Source organism: Mustelus asterias, chromosome 15, assembly GCF_964213995.1.
Source record: "Mustelus asterias chromosome 15, sMusAst1.hap1.1, whole genome shotgun sequence".
Taxonomy (NCBI): domain Eukaryota; kingdom Metazoa; phylum Chordata; class Chondrichthyes; order Carcharhiniformes; family Triakidae; genus Mustelus; species Mustelus asterias.
The window spans coordinates 13,721,463-13,744,170 of record NC_135815.1 but is presented as its reverse complement, the minus strand read 5'-3'; the positions used below and the strand labels follow the sequence as shown (position 1 = coordinate 13,744,170).

The following is a 22,708-nucleotide window of genomic DNA, read 5'->3' as shown; positions in this document are numbered from 1 at the left end:
CAACATTCACCAACAAGCAGTGAAGGGAGTGCAATTAGAGCACGAAGGTGTGAATGAAAGGTAAAAGGGGTTGAGAGTAAAAGCACAAGCAGAACTCCATAACAGAGGTCATAGCACGGAACTTGAGAAGAGCTAAGGAAATCCCATGGAACGGATGTTATCAGTTTTGTGATGGGTGAGTGAATTGTTAGTCTCAGAGTGAAAAACCAAAGATTTGATCCAGGGTGCTCATGTAGGATGTCCCGTATCATCCAAGAGTCACTATTCTTGAAGCAGAAATTAGACCAGAGCCATTGTTGGGAATTCTCTAGAGATCAAATTGAAAGATCAAACTACTTGTCATGTGGGCTCGCCTGCCATTGGGAACATCTTTCCTGCATCTACCCTGTCAAGCCCTGTTAGAATTTTATAGGTTTATGAGATCCCCCTCAATCTCTCTTCACATCAGTCCCGCCATCCGATAATCAGTGTGGTAAACCTTTGCTACACTCCCTCTATATAAAGAGCACCCTTCCTCAGATAAGGAGACCAAAACTGCCAGGTGTGGCCTCACCAAGGCTCTGTATAATGGGAGCAAAACATCCCTGTTCCTGTACTCGAATCCTCTTGCTATGAAGGTCAACATACAACTTTCTTTTATTAACCGCCTGATGCAGATTATGAAAGAGCCTACACATTTGAAATATGTTGGTCTAACATCCTTTGTTTCTCCAAATTGCACGAGCTCTGGGTCCCACAACCCCAAAGTCATTGGCATCCTCCTCCTCGGGCTGCACAATCTCGATCCATCTCCATACTGTAAGATTAACCAGCGAGATCTCATCAACCTCACTACATACATTTGGATGGAACTAAAAGTCGGTGACTTGGAGTTGGAAAGAAACTCCCACAAATAACAAACTGGGCAAGGTTGAGAATGATGTACAAAGGGTGGAATAAGTCTGCTGTATTAATATTGTGGCCTTCTGTCTACCTCTTTCCTCCTCCTCCCCCAAAAACTACCACTTTTCCACTCACTGTCAAGGGTAGGCTCTAAAGCACTGACACCTCTTTTTCCTCAGTCCTTTTCCATCATTGGAGGCCCCACTTTGCACAGTCAATCTGCATGGTAGGATCGCACAAGGTGACAACATTCTCCAGTCAGAATAGAGACATGAGGAAGAGGATAAAAGATTGAGGGTGTGGAGTAATGCTATGGGTTGCTAAGGCAATGATAGACATGTTGATGTGCTCTTAATGCTGAGAATTTTCCAATATCACAATATAACATGCAGTGATGTTCTGTGTTGGGGATATATGTGGCCACTGTTTAGGATAGTAAAGCGTTGTTGCTGCTGCTCTTAAGCAGAGCATAGTGTGAAAAGTTAGTATTTGTTTTAGTTTAGAATGGTTGAAATTGGGGTGAATGCACGTCCCTAAGCCAAGCAATTTCTTTTGGTCCTGCTGTATTGAGTGCAGAAAGGCCTCTACTGAGTCTGTGGACTGGACACTTTCCTATGATGTGGTGCATAGTTTGCTCTCTCTGAGACATTGGGGCTGGCACCAATGCCCCATCTGTAGATGTTGGCCAAGCAAGAGCTGTGGCCAGTCCTGAACCTGTGGAGGGTGGACCACTCTTTTCTTGGAAGGTTGAAACCAGACAGCTGTTGGGTTGGGTTTGAGACCAGGTACGTGTTTGTCTTGTCCAATGATTCCCATTTCCCATTCATTTGCCCAGGTGGAATTGGAGCGATGGACCAGCGTTCACACCATGTCCCCTACCAGTACCCAGGCTTACCTAGGGTAGCAAATGATCCCACTAGCAGATTAAATTCCAAAGGAAGCTTCATGAGAAGTCCACACAAGGAATCCTTGTCAAAGTCCCAAAGCTGAAAGGTGATGATATTCAAGGAAGAAAGGAACAAAGTGTTTTGAACTTTACCTTGTCGGTCCTGGCCAAGCTGTTGGCGTTCACTCAGTATTAAAGTATAATCCTTGTGCGGGGGAATTGGCACAAGTGGTAGAGGCTAGGTTCTTTATGGAGGATGATTTGCCTCCCTTCTGCTAGTCACTTCCCTCCCTGAGCCTCCCACTCTCAGCCCCTCTCACTCCCTCAATCACTTCCACCCTCTCACTGCCCCTGTCCTGAGCTCTTGCTCACATTGTGGGTTCAGGGGAGGGTAGCAGCAAGCACTCTCTGCACAAAGCATATATTGTTGTTCCGTTTACATTTGGTATTCTTGCCAGATGAAAAGTTTTGACAAAATGTCAACAATACTCAAGTAACTAATTTTGCACTTTATGTTCCTGAAGAAATAAAGTACAATTAATCTATTTTTTTAAAAACTTTTACCCAATTAAAATTTTCCAACATCCCAACTGGTCGTCACTATTTTCTGTTGAATACAATTGATCCAAACTATCTCCTTCCATGCAGTAAGGCTGACGCTCCTGGATGGCTTGCTGCCTTGCTTACCTAATAGTCAGCCCCTGGTTCAATCTCTTCCGAAGGAGAGATTACAGGTCTTCCTGTGAAAAATACACAGCCCTTTAGCTCGTGGACATGGTGCCCAGAGATCAAAATAATTCTTCCATAAAACATAAAACCACAACATAGAAGGAAAGCATTAATTTCCTATAGACCGCAATATTTAAATTGGAACAAGAAAATAACAGACACAAGTTCACAGAAGTTTTTTTTTCCTCAAAAATGGACACACTTCTACACAGAAAAAGCAATCACCCTAAACATGCCTTCCATGGATTGGCGAGATCAAGCTAATGCATTTTCATTGCATATGCACAAAGCTGGAAGATTTTAACCAAGCAGTTACTACTCTTTTTACTGCATCCAAGATCTCAATCTCAGATTTAAATTAAACAATTGATCCAGCATTGATATTGATCTAGTATTAATTGCTATTTGTGGAACAGAGCTCCAAATTCAACTGCCGTGGGTGTGAAGTGTTTCCTAATTTAATTCCTGAAAGATCTGGTTCGAGATTATGCCCCCAGTCCTAGAGGCCCTTGAATTAATTGATTGTTTACCTCATTACATTTCATTCATTACAACATTGATGACACTTCCAAAGTATTTAATTGACCGTGAAGCATTTAGGGATGTCCTGAGGTTATAAAAAGCACAGTAAAAATGCAAGTCATTCATTATTGTTTGGAATTTTAGTACATACAAAATGGTTGTATTTGTATCTCTAATTCAGTCAATACACCTCAAGTAATTCACAGTATGTGAAATGCTTTGAGATGTGATAAAGGCAGATCTTTCTTATAAAGTAAAGCTGTTACGCATTAAATTATCCCCCCCGCCCTTTTGCCTCACGGCAGATACTTCCTCACTTCCTTTCCCCGCTGCTTCTTTACCACCTCTTACCTCCAGTATACTTTGAATGCTGATAGTGCTTCTTGGACACAACCGGCCTGTGGTTGGTCATGGCAAAAGCACTCGTGATGAAATTGGAAGTATGTTTAAAATGGCTAGAGGTTGAGGAAAGAATGTCTGAAGTTTTCTTTTAAGTGAGTTGATTTAAAAAAGTTTTGAGAGGCCCAAAAGCTTCTGCAGTAATACCTCTTGGGGCCTACATTCTTTACAGTGACTTTACAATGCCATTTTGCCACTTTTTGTGCAAATAAACTTAGACAGGAAGTTTTCAATCCACAAGCAAATAGTGTAACTTTCTGGTGCTGCAACTGCACAATAGCCCTAAAGCACTTGACATTCTTAAAATATTTGTTACATGTATCACCTTTCCATACATTAGCCCAAAGAGATCTAAAAGATAACATCTATACAGTACCTAATTTATTATAACAGTAAACTAGGGTTCAAGTCTTGCGGTGATATCAAACCAGTCGGACAAAGCAAAAGAAATGAACAATGAAAATCATAATCCCCAGCAAATAAATGAAAGCCACTGGGTTCACCTAGCCTGTTTCATACAGTCTTGTTGCCTTATGCATCACAAAACAGCACTTCCTAACCACCCTGAAGTCACCGATCTCCTGTCTTAGGATCACTATATTTGGTCCAATTTATATTAATGGGTACATGAGCAGAGATCACCTAGCCTCAATCAAAAACAGGGTAAGCGTGTTTTTGAAGGAATACAGCAAATCAGCATTTATCATATGAGCTGGCAACTTTTCCCCACTGGTAAAAGGATCTGACAAAAACTACTTCGGCCTTTACAGAACTTGTAAGCCTAAACTACCCAGTTAAAATAATTACTTACATGCACACAATCTTCATTATCTTAGAAACATCTACCAAATCATCCAAAAGTCTACACTTTTCTAAAACATACAGACCCAAGTATTTAAGCTTACCGGGATAATCAAGGCATTTTAAACGGGGAAATAATCTTGTAGGTCTTTTCTGAGTTCTTTTCAAAAGTCTCAACCTCCAGCATATTAAGAAAACAAAATTGAGCACCGTATTCTAGCTGAGGCCTAATTATGGCCTCGAAAAAGAACAAACCATAAACTAACTGAGTACAATCTGTATGCTTTAGCTATAGCTTCGCAGCATTGGTCAACAATTTGAGTTACTAGCCCACTACTGTGGCCACTGTATTCCAAAGAGTTACTGACTTGTGCATTAAGCTATTGAAAATACAATGCGAGTTCCAACCAAAATCTGGACATTGATAAGAAATTTGCTGAAGAATGCTATACAGAATATCCTGGAGACAAATGTCAGAGTGACATGGATTCAAAAGCTAAGTGCAAATTTTCAAACTTGTCCATGGGTGAACATGGACTTGTCAGGGAAAAGAGAAAAACAGGAGTATAAATACCAACAGATAAATTCTGCAAGTGAAATGCAACATTGCTAATTAAATTAGAAAAAAGATAGATGTGCTATCAATTGTTTCAAACCAGTTGTGGGTGAAGTAGAAAGCAATGCAAGCTAGTTTCAGAATTCAGTCCAGATCAGCAAACTAAGCAGCATGACCCTGGATTGTTAGTTTCCACCACTCAGACCAGTGGCTCAACTCCAAAAAAAACAGCAGCATGACAGGGGCTAGTGCCAGCTGGTAAATAACGTCACAAGCCACAGCTCTGCAGCTTTCCCTAATCATTGCAAACATTTTTATTGTAGCAGTCATCCTATATTGGCTGCACTGAAGTGGTTCAACATTCTACAGATGCGCTTGACTGGCTGTGACATTTTGCATTTGCAATGACACCACATTATATCTGCTGAGGACATTAGGACTCAATGGAAGAGGTTTGTGGACAATTATGGCACAATGCAATACCATGTTAAGTCTACTAAAGCATTTTAAAAACTAATTCAATTGAAGTCAGGAAGACCTGTCACTGTCAGTATGAAATGAGGCCACAAGTTGCAGAAAACCTCTGAAAATAGCACCTAGCAACCAAAGAATATAAAAATGGCTCTGCAGAAACAATCACTGTAGAGCAGAAATGAAGTAACTAGGCTTAAAAGCAAATCGCATGTTATACTGTTTAATCACTAACATACACAAGTTGCTGAATCTGTACAGTGCTCTGATCAGACCACACCATACAATTTTGATCAACACACAAGAAAACTATGCTAGTTCTGCAGCAGTTTCCACAAACTCTTCCCCAATTAAAGAATGGAATTGTGGTTGAATTAATGGGGTAATGGAATTAATGGGGTAATTTAGCATCTAAGTGGATGCTTTCAAGGAACTTTTTTATAGATAAATGATCTGAATGGCTTTCCTCATTAACATCTATTTTGCAATCTTAAAATTACTATTTCCATTGGCTGAATTCAATTATCAGACCGAATACAACCACAGATTCCTGTAGAAATGCCTAATCTTCTAACATTTTGCGCTCAGAGTTGCATCTTCTCCAAAGCAATTCTCATGGCAAATAAATATCTGAAGTGTAAGTTTATTGAGAAACAAAATTTAGAAAAAAACACAACAAAAGACGTCTCGAATCGATATGGGATGGGAAAGGAGAAAATTTGCTGTCTAACACAAGTTTATAAACCTCAGCACCAGTTATTAAACTAGTTTTTGCTGTGAACGTGTTTCATTCTCTTCAAAGTTTAAAACTTTAAAAGTTCGAACAGAATATTGCTGAAAAGAGACCTGCTGTCATAGCTTTTCATCTTGCACGAATCATTCAGCATGTGAAATTTGGCATTTTTGCATGTGTCCTGATGAGATGAAAAGCTTCAGCTACACGTCTTTTTGCATTTCTCCCTATGAGATGGAAAGCTTTGGCTCCAAGTCTCTTTTCAGTAATGTTCAACATCTGTATGACCAAGCAGTGCTAAAAGAATTAATTCCAAATAATTGCATTCATTTACAAGCAAGATAGGTTTTTTTTCAATATTCAGATGCAGATTTAGAATTTATTCTTTTGGTGGAAAGAGACTTGGATATTGCTGAAGAAAGGAACATGCTAACAAAGCTTTATACCTTGCACTCATCAGAATAGCTTGCAAGAAGTTTCCAACTGTAATGGGGAAACAACCATTTAAACTTCATGAGAGGAGTGTGCTGATTGGTTGTCAAGTGGATTCTGATTTGTGGAGGCATTACCATGGAGAATGCAGCATGGGACAATTAACTTCCCAACTTTGTTCAAATTTAAACTGGGAATGTCAACATGGATTGGTCAAGGCTTTGCTCTGGGATTTTGAAGCTAGTAAGAAGTCTCACAACACCAGGTTAAAGTCCAACAGGTTTATTTGGTAGCAAAAGCCACTAGCTTTCGGAGTGCTTGCTGCTCCTTCGTCGGGTGAGTGGGAGTTCTGTTCACAAACAGGGCATATAAAGACACAAACTCAATTTACAAAATAATTTGGTTGGAATGAGAGTCTTTACAGGTACTCAAGTCTCAAAGGTACAGACAATGTGAGTGGAGAGAGTGTTAAGCACAGGCTAAAGAGATGTGTATTGTCTCCAGATAGGACAGAGACACATTCCGCACACGAGGACGGCCTCAACCGAGATCTTGGGTTCATGTCACGCTATCTGCAACCCCCACGACTTGCCTGGGCTTGCAAAACCTCTAACCGTCCTGTCTGGAGACAATACACATCTCTTTAACCTGCGCTTAATGCCAAATCAACCAACATCTGTAATAATTAACACACACAGGACAGAACCCAGACAATTTTCAAAGAAAACCCCAATTTATTTGATGACAGGGTGATACTTAAGAAGCCATAATAAAATATGGTGATACAATTTAGAAGTTACGTTCTGCAATTATATTGATAAAACAAATCTTCTCACCTCTTAATTACAAATTATATCACTACATGGGCAAACAAAGAGTAAAGATGTATTATATTAGTTAGATAAAAGCAAATATGTTACCTTCCTATTTGTAACAATGTGGTTGAAATTTCTTTAAGTATCAGTTCTTTTAAATTTTCTCATGTTTAAAGTCATTTCAGTCCCTCTGTGGTGACTAATTATGTCATTAACTTTCAGTCAGCCTCTGGTCAAGTCACATGAGCAGGGTAAATGTAGCAATAGTGCTAACAGCTCTGACAGGAAAGCAGGATTGTTTGCTTCACATAGCAACTGACAGTAGGTCCAAACCAAAGCAGTGCCAAAACAATTTGCAGTGGAGACTAGGTATTGGACAATATTGTGCCAAAGCAATTTACACACTACTTTTTGTCACTTCAGATGTCAAAGCAATGACAGAGCTTCCCCAGACAACACACAAGGTAGCTTAACAGCTGCCTGAAGCTACCTGCGAACCATTTAGAGTAGGCAACTAATTATACCCAACAGATTGCATCATCACTCTTAATCAGAGTTGATCAATAGAATAAAAGAAAAACATGTCACCTCAGAGACAAGTGAGATGCACTAACAAAAGAGATTTAAGGAAAATTCTTTAGTAACCAAGCTTGATGCATCCTTTTCATCTTGGTTCAGCAATAAACATGAGCTGCATGTTAAACAACTTAGCACTGGTTTAATTTGTTCAGCTCAGTCATGAAACTGCTACTCTTCAAATGCCTTTAACTTCATTTGGCAAAGTGATTTTGTTTTAGTTTGTGATTTTTTTTTAAATGCTCAAGATGGCAGATGTAAGAACAGTCTTATAATATGCACCTACAGTTTTTTTCTTGTTTGCCGGATGTCCAGTAACTGGTTTATCTTAAAAGGACTAGCTCTAAGCATACATCTTACTGACTTGCTGGGTGAATCTGCTAAACAGAATGACTTGTTAAAAAGGTGATGGCAGGAATCTGGTGAGACCAAGAATTTGATGTTGAGGTAGGAAGTGCTAAGTAATTTCAACTAAGGGGCAACAGTAAACAAAAAAAATATAAATAGAGTCTAATTAATTGGATACAAGGAGATAAAATTAAAAATGAACAAACAACTTGCCAGAGTGAGTAGAAAATGGTAGCTATGCAACAAGTCATTAGGATTTGGAATGCACTGTTGTAAGATGATTGGTACCTCACTACAAGGTCTGGAGCGGCTTATACTGTTGAACATAAATAGTTTATTGGTAACCCATAACTATATACATATCCAAGGTACATGGGTGCTGTCTCCATGATGGCTCCTTCCAGACTCTTCTCTGCACAGGCTACCATCATGTGACTCTCTATATCACTGTGTGGGCAGTACTGTTTCCCCAGTCCCACATTAACCCTTGCTCTGTCCAAGCACCCTCATACTGCATTGCCCAAGGTGTGCTGGAAACAAATTTAACAGTAGATTTCAATTGAGAATTGGAGAAATATTTGGAGAAAAATAATGTTGGGAATTGGAGAAAAAGCCAGAGCAGGACTAACTGGAACACACTTCCAAAGTTTAGGCACAGACTTCATGGATTCTTTTTGCTGTATTGTTCTATGAAGCTATGAATAGGTTGTGCCCCACAAACCCATTACAATTCTCCAAGTTGGTTGATCTAATTTACTTGGATTTCAGAAGTTGTTTGTAAAATTCCATATACATGTTCAAGAAGGATTGAATTTGCATAAGGTGTTAAGAGGTTCAAAGGAGGAGACAAAGCATGAAGTTTGCATTTACATTCTAAAAGGTAGACTCATGAAATGAAGGTAATGGAGTTTGACCTCTGAAGAGGTTAGTTCCTAAGGGAAGATCAAAAGTGAAAAACTATCAGAAGCATGGGACCACAGTTGACAGCAGCAATAGCTGTTTAAGCAGTGTCCATGAAGAAAGCCTGTCTTGAAAACCAGTTGATTGTGGTTACTTCTGAGCTAGAACCAATGATATAACTACCTGGTGTGATAACTGTTACTGGATTTTTAAACAGTTTTTGAAAATCTGTATGTGGTTGTGAAATTTCAGGGAAAATAAAGGTTTTTGGAACTAGGTAAACCACTTTTTGTTAAGTGGACTTCTATGTGACTTCATCGTTTATTTTATCAGTTAATATTTATTTTGTTCATCACCTCAAACGTCTGGGACATCATTCATGGGATTTCAAATCTTTCCCTCAAATTGTATTGTATCAAATTGCAAGAATACAATTGAAGGCAGTTATTTCAAGTTTCCCATCTGGGATTTGGAATAACCTGGCACTTACCATTAGCCATGTTTTTAACACCAAGTCATTGGTCAAGCTTCTGTCAAAATTCAGTTTGTGCATGTTTTTAAACTTAACGGATTTTTAAAAAACGTTCACAATCTGGTTAACAGCAGTAAAACAGAGCACCAACATTGTGCCTTGAAATATTACGTGTTTTGTCAGTTGACTGTCCATGGCATTGCTCACAGCAAGTCAGAGGGTTAAGTTATAAGAAAGTGGATGTCATAAGAAATTAATTTTAACAGTTGAAAAACTCATAAGAGCAGGTTATCTAATAAGGTTTTCCCCAGGGCTGTTAAAGTAATTAACTGAGCATTGATAAGGAATCCATAAACTATTCTTGCGAAGGGTAATTGCTACTTCGATATAAGGGGTGAAAGAGGAAAGAAAAAATGGTCGGTAATTGAGGAGATGGCAGCAATCGTGTGGAGATACAGATTTTGGCCGTCTGGCAGGAGAAGTACCATTGAAAAAAATGACAGGAAAGAGAAATTCCAAAAAGGGATGGGGCCCAAAACTTAGGATGGTGGGGACAGGAGTTGAAAAATATACATGGAGAAAACATAAAACATTGTCAAATTGAAGATAATAAAGAGAGAAACGATACACAATGGGAGGAAATGAAAAACACCAAATTGTGGCATTGAAAGGAGAGCAGGAAAATAAAAATACACAGTATTACAAGAATATTGAACAAAATATTTGGAAAACACAAACCAGGCAACAAGGTCTTGAAACAAAAGTTCAACAAAGATTGAGTGACAAATAAAAGCAGCAAAATGTACCTACAGAGAGCCTATGCTGCAGTTAGACAAGCTGATTGCAAGGAACAGAGAGAATCAAATCTGGTTGATATTATCCACTCAGCCAATAATGAAATAGATTCCACCAGAATCCTAATTTATAGACTAAGCCAGCAGAATTAAATCACAGATCTGTGCAAATGAAAAGCGTGACATAAAAAATGAAAATAAAGAATGACGTGATCCTCAAGAACAAAATAGAATTAAAGTTTCAATAGATAACTGATGAAGTAGTGATCTAAAATAACAATATTCTACGAGGTCCAATAGCACCCATCTATTTAATCACATCTAATGTAGAAATATTAAAATTACTGAATACCTAGTAGATCATGGCCAACTTTGCTCTTGCAATTTATATTACCTGAATTCTCCAATTGGATTACTACATTGTAATCTGTGCTCACACATTCAGGAGCTCCCAAGAATATTTCAGACATATTTCCAGAATATTTGAAAACTAAACTAGTCTACAATGTTCTTGTCATAAAAGATTATCTGGATTTCAGCAGGAATTATTTTACAGAATGCCAAACAAATTCTCTCAACCTGCAAAATGTAACTCACTGAATTTAAAACTATTTTGAAACTTAGACTCACCCAGTAGTTTTTTTTCCCCAGTAATGACATGTCACAATATCATATTCCCAATCATAGCCTCTCCAATTCCCTGTCTTTTCACAAAGATCACTGTCCATAGTATCGTTCATCATTACAGTGAATGTCTCAGGTTTATTTCTGCATATAGTGAGTGGTATATAATGCAAGGTGTTTTGGTAAAATTATTGCAAGACTTAAATTTTACACGAGATGGCGCAGCTTATTTCAGAAATAATAGTAAATGTTCTTACCACTCTGCGTTTGGGATGACTAAGAGAGGTGTCCATTTCATCCTCCCCTGTAATATCTAGATTGGGACTGGAGCTGCAGTTCATTCGATCTTCCTCTTGCCTTTGAAGTCTATCTGCTACCGCTTGGATAGCTTCTGTCCATTCTTCCCTGAATAGAGAAAACAAAGGTTGTTGGTATTAATGCAAACTCATATTCAGTGGTAAGTTGTTAGAAGTTCAAAACAATAATCATGCAGATTTGCGCACTTGCTCCTGGCTGTTTTTGCTTTTCTAAAATCTGAATAGGCAGGGAACCAAAAATAATGGGCTGAGTGGTAAATTGTTCTTTGGGGTAAATCCATTTTCGAAAAAAATTAGTTGCTAATAGAATCCTTGCAAGGTCAGTTTTTCCATAACATTGCATGGCTTACCATGATCCTAAATGAATTTTGTAAACAGATTTTGTGTAGACATTCTACAATGAGTAATAAAGTGGTTAGCTGTATAGGTACAATTTTTTTTAAATGGTGTATGGTTTAACAAATAAGAAGGGTGTCACTTATATTACGGTTATCCATTAATTGCATAAATTAGCTAAACAAGTTGGTTTATTTGGTAATTAACTTTTTTTCAAAACCTAATCACAAAGTTAATGTACAGAACAACTCAAGTCACCTTAGTTTCAGTTTGTGGTCTGTGCAGAAAACATCTCTTCCAAACAAAACCTGTTATGTGTTACTTTGAATCGACATATGCAAACCATATATTTTCTTTTTGGTTAAAACCTATCACCCCAACATAGGACATTAGAAAAAGGAAATTGGCGGCGTGCTGGGATTTTGTGTCATTGAGAACATCGAGAAAAGAACCTAAGGTAGAAAAAGACACTGTGGGTCCTCATACTTCGAATATTAGAAGGCTAGGGGAAGTCAACAACAGGATTAAAGATTAAAGTGCCAGTAAGGTGAAGACCAAGCAAGAAAAAACTGTGGTTTTAAAAGAGAGGGTTTTTCCAATCAGACAAGGGCGAGATTCCAGGCAGTATCTGGCATATTTAAAAAGTGTAATATTTGCTGTACAGCTGGGGCCATTTAAAGAAAAAAAACACATTAATTTTGCAGTTTCCAGATGTGTGGTACACTCATGTTTTCAGACTTTAATGCCACTTAGAATTTTTTGGAGAAGATTACGCCCCATGTATACATACGGAGCTTTTAGTGTAATAAAACAGAATCGCAGAATTGTTACAGCGCAGGAGGAAGCCCATTCTGAGCCACTTCACAGGGCCATTAAAATTTGACATTGATCTGCAAGGGAGGTACAAGAGCAGCTGAAATATGAAGTTATCAAATCAAGAGAATATTACTTAATTAAAGCATTCAAGTCAATTCAATAACTGCACTACAATTAAGCTGGAAGCCTTTTGAATACATGGCTGAAAAATGGTAATTTTTAAAAGCAGTATGACGTTACCCTTCACCCGATAGTTTTGACCATCCAGGAAATAACAAAGCCAGGAAGCAACAAATCCATTAAACTATTATTTTCTAAGCACATCATAGATTTACCCAACATTTTGTTTTCAAATAAAATTATATCTGCAAACACAACTTGCAATCATATAGTACGTCAGAAATAGAAAATCTAGCTAAAGAAACAGCTATGAGTAAGGGTGGCCAAAAACATTGCCAAAAGTACAAGTCTTAAATCTGTTAACATGGAGTAGCATAAAAGCTTGAGGAAAGAATTACAGAGTGTGAGGTCTGGGTGACTGAAGGAGGGAGGGGAAACGAGATTTGAGTGGGAAACACAAATAGCTTGGGGGCGGGGATAGCATCAGAAGACTCAGTCCAAATTTGAAGTACTGGGAACTAATGTAGTGCTGATGTTGGAAATCTGAAACAACAAAGTATAAGAAACGTGCTTAGTGCTCCCAGCATCTCCGGTTTTTAGTTATTAAAATTCTTTGCTACATGAAAAGGTGATTCAATTATTAAATTTGCTCATTTTTATTTGATTAATCTGTATTGATCTGAATCCAAGTCCTTGAATGGGTGAGATTCCTTCGCCGTTACAAAATAAGGAACCAACAAATTAGTATCACATTCTTAGAATCACCTCTCCGAATTTCTTGCTCAAAACCTATCAAATTGTGTCTAACCTGCAAATTAAGTTTTCCATTTTGCTTTATGTTTTAAATTTATACAGTAATTACAATTATAGATCAGATGATTGTTAGTTTTGATTTGTGCCATTTTGAACAAGTTTATTTGCAGGGACCGTATTCTAAATTTTAAATACTTAGATATTCCAGTTTAACTACCTGAATATTGTGTTCGAAAGAGTCAGAAAGTTTGGGGAAATGACAGCATAGTGGTAATCTCAATGGACTAGTAATCCAGAGGTCCGGAGCAATGTTCTGGGAACACAGGTTCAAATCCCACCATGGCAGCTGGTGGAATTTAAATTCAATTAATAAATCCAGAATATAAAGCTAGTCTCAGTAATGGTGACCATGGAACTTTCACTGATTGTCTTTAAAACCCATCTGGTTTCACTAATGTCCTTCACTGGATTAAATCTGCCATCCTTATCCAATTTGGCCTACATGTGGCCCATTACAGGCCCATAACAATGTGGTTGATTCTTAACTGGCTGCTGAAATGGCATAGCAAGCCACTCCGTTCGAACAGTTAGGGATGGGCAACAAATGCAGTGCACATCCAATGAAGGAACAAAATAAAAGCCCTTAAATTACATTGAGCGTAGGGGAATCTAGGCTTTTCAATTAAATGTTTCTTGAAGTGTTACCTTTACACCAAATACAACAGCTAAAAGGATAAGAGTTCAGAACTTGCCTTTCCAGTTGAATAATCCAACAAAAACAATTCTATGCTTCTAGATACAAACTCATGTGGCTTCAGGAGCTACTTCAAATTGAACGTTCACTTTATATATTAGTTTACTTCTATCCTTTTCCTTAGGTTCTCATGACATCATGGCTTTCCAACTAAACAGACAAAGTGATCTAATTCTGAAGCACAATTCAGGCAGATGGACTCATTTTGGAGATTCATCTCCTCCATTCCAATTTGTACCTGTCCATCTAACCCAAGTGAAATTGGAAACTAAAAAGTGCAATGCATCATTTTCCAATATTTTGTCACCCCACGATCTGCCCAAAGAAGGCATTAATTCTGCAGTAAAATATAATTAAGATTGGAGACCTTGCACTTTGAATTTCCAAAAGCACCAGGTAGTTCACATGTAATAGGCCATTTCCATTTGATGTGTCATGAACAACAGTCCCTTCTTGACAGTCCTTCCTTCAAAGTAGTTGTGATTGCAAACGCTAACATTAAATGCCAGGGCTCTATAAAGTACTTTAACTGTCAAGAGTACACAGGTATTTTCACTATTTATAATAGCCCTTCCTCACACCCAAGTATGTTGTTTGCAGAATCATTTAATATTTAGAAACATGAATATTCACTTGAACATACATTTTCTAGCCTTTTATACAGATTAAAAATGCTGTATCCAGTAATTTTAGGTTTGTTATGGTTCAGGTCAGAAACTCCAAAGTGTTTTATGGAGCCTGCCTGAATCATAAGTTTTGCATTTTGAATTTGGCCAAGATAAGCCTGAGATGTTTCACTTCAGGTGTAATTCTAAAGACCCACTAGGGAGCTCTTATCAAACAAATTTTGTAAGAATATAGTTAATACGTATAGTAAGAAAATTAGCAAGAACTTTTATCAATTACAAACAAAAACAAAACAACCACACCAGTATATAACCCTTATAGAAACATAGAAGATAGGAGGAGGACATCTGACCCTTCGAGCCTACTCCACCATTCATTGCGATCATGGCTGATCATCCAACTCAATAGCCTAATCCTGCTTTCTCCCCATAACCTTTGGTCCCATTCGCCCCAAGGGCTATATCCAGCCGCCTCTTGAATACATTCAATGTTTTGGCATCAACTACTTCCTGTGGTAATGAATTCCATAGGCTCACCATTCTTTGGGTGAAGAAATGTCTCCTCACCTCCGTCCTAAATAGTCTACCCTGAATCCTCAGACTGTGACCCCTGGTTCTGGACTCCCCCACCATCAGAATATCCTCCCTACATCTATCCTATCTCGTCCTGTTAGAATTTTATAAGTCTCTACGAGATCCCCCTCAATTATCTGAACTCCAGCGAAAACAATTCTAATCTAGTCAATCTCTCCTCATACATCAGTCCCGCCATCTCCAGAATCAACCTGGTAAACCTTCGCTGCACTCCCTCGAGTGCAAGAACATCCTTCCTCAGAAAAGGAGACCAAAACGGCACACAATATTCTAGGTGTGGCCTCTCCAAGGCCCTGTATAATTGCAACAACACATCCCTGCTCCTGAACTCAAAACCTCTCGCAATGAAGGCCAACATACCATTTGCCTTCTTTACCGCCTGCTGCACCTGCATGCTTACCTTCAGCAACTGGTGCACAAGAACACCCAGGTCCCGCTGCACACTCCCCGCTCCTAATTTAGCGCCATTCAGGTAGTAATCTGTCTTCTGAATAACCTCGCAGTATAATTTGGATAAATGCATCTGCCATTGATTTGCCCACTCACCCAACTTGTCCAGATGGTGCTGAAGGATCTCTGCATCCTTGTCACAGTTCATCCTCCCATCCAACTTGGTACCATCTGCAAAATTTGAGATGTTCCCTCATTCAAATCATTAATATATATTGTGAATAGCTGGGGTCCCAGCACCAATCCCTGTGGCACCCCACTGCTCATTGCCTGCCAATTTGAAAAGGACCCATTAATTCCTACTCTTTGTTTCCTCTCTGCCAATCAGTTTTCTATCCCTCTCAATATACTTCCCTCAATCCCTTGCGCTTTAATCTTGCATAATAATCTCTTATGCGGGATTTTGTCAAATGCTTTCTGAAAGTCCAAATATACCACATCGACTGGCTCCCCTTTGTCACATCTAGTTACATCTTCAAAGAATTCCAACAGATCTGTCAAGCATGATTTCCCCTTCATGAATCCATGCTGACTGTCTAATCCTGCCACTGCTTTCTAAATGCTCCGCTATAAAATCCTTGATAATGGATTTGAGAATTTTCCCCACTACTGTTAGCTTACTGGTCTATAATTCCCTGTTTTCTCTCTACTTTCCTTTTTAAACATTGGAGTGACATTAGCTACTCTCCAATCTGCAGGGACTGTTCCAAAGTCTATAGAATCCTGGAAGATGACCACCAATGCATCCACTATTTCTAGAGCCACTTCCTTAAGTACTCTGGGATGTAGATTATTAAGCCCTGGGGATTTATCCGCCTTCAATCCCATCAATTTTCCCAGCACCATTTCTCCACTAATATTGATCTCGAGTGAATATATCTAATGTTCCAATCAAAACCAAAATCCAATAAACAAAACCCCTCAAACAGATTTATTACTGGACAGGCTAAAGCTCACATGATACTGGAATCCAGTTCCCTGGGTTGAATGCTGATTTCAAATGATCTTGAAAACTCAGAGCTGCCTGCAGTTGTATCAGCTCCCCAAAATACCAAAGCATAGATTCTTCACTTCAGCATGGCAACAAACTTTTCTTTCAAAATTTTCAAAGCAAAACAGAGAGAAAGAGACTTCTTTTCTAGCTTGCTTCTGAAGCTCTAACACTGCAGCCAAAACAAAACTAAAAACCCTCGTCACCTGACCAGCACAGTTTTTTCTCCTTCCAGCAGTGACATCACCTAAGGTACACTAACATTACAGGTTGATCCTCGAGATGCAATTTTCTCATTCTTTGAACCTTATACACAGAATATTTCACCAACTGTACAAGAGGAAATCATCTTCCAAATCTGTCATTTCGAATTTTTTGTATTTCTAACATTCTATCCAGCAATATCATTACCCTCATTCTGGAACACACACAAGGTATTATCATCAGAATTCTATCAGCTGCTCCAATTGAAAAGAAGATAACATTATTACATTAGATACAATTGATCCATAAGACTAGAATATGACTAGGAGATTCACCAGGCATCTTTCCAAATCCCATGGCTCAAGCACATATTGCACTGAACTCTACGCCTATTATCATCTAAAATGTCGACAAGCCAGATTCAGCTGAGCCATCAAATATATGATAGAGAAATTGCCAGACATTGTCAGAGTATTTCTCACAAATCAAGTCTGGTTGATCAAATTATTCAAATGATTTAGAAATTTTCATAAACATTTTGGAATAATCAGAGAGAGAATCAAGCCAGTGTCAGATATACCCAGAATTGTTGTCCTTTTTCAGTAAGGGTCAGAGAGATTTAAGTGTCTCTCTACATTATGGGTCAGTGCAAGCATTAACAACTGCAAAATATTTTTGAAAGTAAAAGATGCATGAGTCTAGTTTAGGAATTTTGTTACAATGAAGATTTTAAATTTGGAATACATCACCTACAGGACATGAAAGATGACATTTTGGATGCGTCTCCCATCCAGACATGGAGGCAAAAATAAGCAAACATTCCTAATCTCAAGGAGCTACTTTGGTCAGAATAAATTTAAATTTGTAGAAGATATCCTCTGAACCTATGGCAACTTAAGACACTTGCACCTACCTTGCCTCCTTCAAGCACACAATAACCAAGTGTCCAGTTTATCACCATGTTTGCAGAACTGTGCATTGGTAGGTGAATCATAGCTAAGTAACAGTATTGACTAATAGTCTTGAAAGTGTTCACTACAGTTAAGCTTCGCATAATAGAACAGAGGTTGCCACTCAAATGGATAGAGCTGTGAAGAAGGCCTATAGTGTGTAGCTTTTATTAACAGGGGGTTGGAGTTTAAGAGCTGTGGGGTTATGCTGCAACTGTACAGGACCTTGGTGAGACCACATTTGGAATAGTGTGCGCGGTTCTGGTCACCTCACTATAAGGATGTGGAAGCGCTGGAAAGAGTGCAGAGGAGATTTACCAGGATGCTGTCTGGTTTGGAGGGTAGGTCTTATGAGGAAAGGTTGAGGGAGCTAGGGCTGTTCTCTCTGGAGCGGAGGAGGCTGAGGGGAGACTTAATAGAGGTTTATAAAATGATGAAGGGGATAGATAGAGTGAACGTTCAAAGACTATTTCCTCGGGTGGATGGAGCTATTACAAGGGGGCATAACTATAGGGTTCATGGTGGGAGATATAGGAAGGATATCAGAGGTAGGTTCTTTACGCAGAGAGTGGTTGGGGTGTGGAATGGACTGCCTGCAGTGATAGTGGAGTCAGACACTTTAGGAACATTTAAGCGGTTATTGGATAGGCACATGGAGCACACCAGGATGATAGGGAGTGGGATAGCTTGATCTTGCTTTCAGATAAAGCTCTGCACAACATCGTGGGCCGAAGGGCCTGTTATTAGAGATCAAAATGGAATAACCCTGTGCATGAATGGCTGAAGGGTCCCTGGCTTCAGTTAAATGAGACTGGCAAACTGTGAACATCTGCTGGGCATCCCCAGGCAACTCGTCAACAAAGAGGCTTCGAAACTCAGATTATTAGGTCACTGGTATCTACCCCTTTAGCATCTGACCCTCTTCACATTTGACTTTATATGGCAGCAAAGCAGTAGTAGTTTAACCTCTCAGGGTGTATGTCAGCCAAATCACAAAGGATTGTCCATAAACTTTTCACAAACACACAGGAACTTCGTTCATCAGTAAATGATGGTCACTGCCCAATGATATCGTCAGAGCACCACTTGCATATTTAAGGAAGGACCCTGCCAGTTTCAGGAGATGCGAATGCTGCCTGCTCAGAACAAGGTGCAATCACAGGACATCATTTGGCTGATTTTAAATGCCTATCCTTTTGTTTTGTGCTGAACCGTTGAGTTAAAAGCAATTCCTTCATCTCATGAAGAATTAGTGTCTTCAGGAAAGATGACTAAATCTTTGATCTCTTGTATGAAATGGAAATGAATGAATGAATAATGTAGGCTAAACAACCAGGAATCCTAAATCGCCAAAATACTGTTTCAATATGCTTTGGTCTCAATCAATTCAACGAATAGCCTGATTCCACAGCAAAATAAGTCTAGCATTTGGTTATAAATTTGAACTACATAGACAAACATATCAATTATCCTTTTGTGAACTATGTAGAATTTGGTCTTCCTCTGCCTATATTGGTAAGCAGTTAGAGGTTAGCTACTGCTCTAATTTCTTAATGGCACTATAAAGTGGCTTTATTCTTCCAGGTGGTATTCAGATTTGAGATAGCCAACGTCAGATAACTTAGTGATTTAAGTTGGTTTGAATCTCTACATATTTAGAAAACTTGATCTCCAAAGATTAAAAAATATAGCTAGGATTCCCCAGGCCCAGCCTTCTTGTTGATTTAAAATTGTTAAAACGATCAGATGGCCAGCTCTAGAAATGCAGTGTGAATCCTAGTGTTTGTTTTTCTACAAGATCCAGTCACAAAAGAGAAGTTAATCAATGTAACAACAAAATGCAACGATATAAAGCTTTATAAGAAAAATACAATTCAGGGAATATATTTAAAGCAGAAGCCAATATTGTTAATGTGTCATCTGCAAAATCTACTTATAAATACATAAAGCCAAACTGCTAGCATATTGGGCACATTTTATGCTATAGCATTTCTCCATTAACCTAAAAAACATATTATAGGTCCTGATCCTTTTCGGCCTTTTCGGCCTTCTATTTTTTTAGGATTAATTTAAATATTTTCTTTAACTATTATTTAATTATCCCTGGAAGGAACTATCATACAGAAACTTCCAGGATATGAAATACTTATAACTTTCTGTTTGGCAGTAGATTCAAGCATCACATCAGAATTTCCCTATTCGCCTGCCAGCTCTTGACAAGAACAGCTGACATTGGTAGCAAATGTGAAAGGCGGTGACTCACTAGATAACACCCCTAACATTTTGAACTAAATTGTCTGGTTTCACAGCTGACAATTTATCAACAATTTTGAACCAGATGACCTTTCAGCCAACAACTTCTGTAAACTTCAGCAGATCCACAGCTGCCCATTTCTATTCCATACCAGGTTCTGCTCACCTATAATCCCTGTTCTTATTCATCCTAGTGATTCGTATTTAAAAATTGTCATATTTATGTTTACATGTCAAAACCACTGCAGCCCTCTTTGCTCCTTTTAAGATCTTCCCCTTCTTCGGTACAACAACTATTTATTTTGGAGAAAGCATATTTGCACAAATCGTTGAAGAGCAATCAGGTGAAGAAAGCAATTAAAAAGACATGGGATCCTGGGTTATATAAATAAAAGCACAGTACAAAAAGCAAGGAAGTTACAATGAACCTTTATAAAACCGTTATAAAAACACTCGCTTTCAACAGGGGTAGTGTCTCTAATTTTGGGCACCACACTTGAGGAAGGATGTGAAGGCATTAGAGAAAAGATTCACAAGACGGTCTCTAAGGATGAGGGGCTTCAGTTAGATGGATAGATTGGAGAAGATGAGGCTGCTCATCTTATAGAAAGCTGAAAGGAGATTTAATACAAGCGTTCAAAGTAGATAGAAACTGTTCCCACTGGCAGAAGGATCAAGAACCAGATGAATGCTCGAAGGAGCAATGGCAACATAAGGGAAAACATTTTTACACAGCAAGTGGCTAGGATCTGGAATGTACTTCCTGTGTGAAAGTAGTGGAAGCAGATTCGAATTATGGCTTTCAGAAACATGCACCTGACAAGAAACAATTTGCAGAGCCACAGGAAAAGAACTGGAAAGTTGAACTAGCTGATTTGCGCTTATAGAGCCTTTATGGGTATTGCAGGCTGAATGGTGGCCTCTTGTACTGTGAATTCTAAAATATAAATACAAGTTATTGCTGTAGACACTAAAATATTGGTTTAATTTAAATAAAGCCCTGCAGTTGTAATTGCCTCTTCATTATATAGCTTATTTGGCAGCCTTCAAACAATGGTTTATATGCCTTGGTGGTCAACAGTATTAAACATTGCCTAGTGTGGCCCAGGAATCTCACTCTAGCATGGCAACTGCAGATGAAGAGAATGGGTTATGGTGCAGGATTTGCTAGCCTTCACCCTCTGAACTAGCTGAGCTTTTCTTTTCACCTTGCCTCTTCCAACAACCCTCCAGAGGTCACCGAGAACTGTGGAATCTCCACAGTGCAGAAAGAGGCCATCAGGTCTACACCAACTCTTCGAAAGAACACCCCACCCATGCCCACCCCAGCTCCATAACCCCATGCATTTACCATGGCTAATCCACCTAACTTGCACATCTTTGGACTGTGGGCGGAAACCATAGTACCCGGAGGAAACCCACACAGACGGGAGAACATGCAAATTTTACAGAGTCACCCAAGGCTGGAATGGAACCCAGCTCCCCGGCGTTGAGAGGGAGCACAGCGAGTCACTATGTCAATGTGCCTTAATTGGAAGATTCCACTGGTGAGCTGCCTCCACTGCGTGCGGGGGAGGGGGTGTGGGGAGCAGGTCTGGAGAATTCCGCCCATTGTTACGTTGGCAACTGTGTCTGAGTTGTCTGGGTCAACATTCACCATCTACATATCTTACTTACAGGTGTCCTTGGAGAGGAAGTAAAGACATCCAGCAGGTCGTGACCCACTAGCCAATTCACCAAACAGGTAGTCTTTGGGTACATGATCATCATCCAACTGATGAACTTGGCAAGCCAGCGCAGATGTCGTTGGTCATAGAATCATAGAAATCATACAGTGCAGAAGGAGGCCATTCGGCCCATTGAGTCTGCACTGACCACAATCCCACCCAGGCCCTACCCCCACATATTTTACCCACTAATCCCTCTAACCTACGCATCCAGGACTCTAAGGGGCAATTTTTTTTAACCTGGCCAATCAACCTAACCCGCACATCTTTGGACTGTGGGAGGAAACCAGAGCGCCCGGAGGAAACCCACGCAGACACGAGGAGAATGTGCAAACTCCCCACAGACAGTGACCCGAGCCGGGAATCGAACCCGGGACCCTGGAGCTGTGAAGCAGCAGTGCTAACCACTGTGCTACCGTGCCGCCCACGGTAAAAGTGGTAAAAGTGTTTGCTGATGCACTCTTCAGGACCTCAGATTTGGTGACCTCACCGTGCTGAGAGATGCCAAGGATACAATCGAGACAAAGTTGGAAAATGTTCAGAACATAAGAGCTAGGAGGAGTAGGCCATCTGGCCCCTTAAGTGTGCGCCACCATTCAATAAGATCATGGCTGATCTTCTCGTGGACTCAGCTCCACTTACCCGCCCACTCACCATAACCTTAATTCCTTTACTGTTCAAACATTCATCTATCCTTGTCTTAAAAACATTCAATGAGGTAGCCTCAACTGCTTCACTGGGCAGGGAATGCCACAGATTCACAACCTTTTGTGTGAAGTTCCTCCTCAACTCAGTCCTAAATCTGCTGCCCCTTATTTTGAGGACATGCTCCACCAGTTCTAGTTTCACCTGCCAGTGGAAACGACTTCCCTGCTTC

General features: G+C 39.4%; 1 protein-coding gene across 3 annotated transcripts in view; it reads right to left on the bottom strand.

Moving 5' to 3' along the window:
- The window catches only part of akt3a (v-akt murine thymoma viral oncogene homolog 3a), a 312,730-nt gene that overhangs the window by 93,422 nt on the left and 196,600 nt on the right, over positions 1-22,708 (bottom strand). For all 3 annotated transcript variants that reach the window (XM_078229515.1, XM_078229517.1, XM_078229516.1), the window contains one exon: positions 11,198-11,345. In XM_078229515.1, the coding sequence (XP_078085641.1) occupies positions 11,198-11,345 (148 nt within the window). The remainder of the gene's footprint in view (positions 1-11,197; positions 11,346-22,708) is intronic.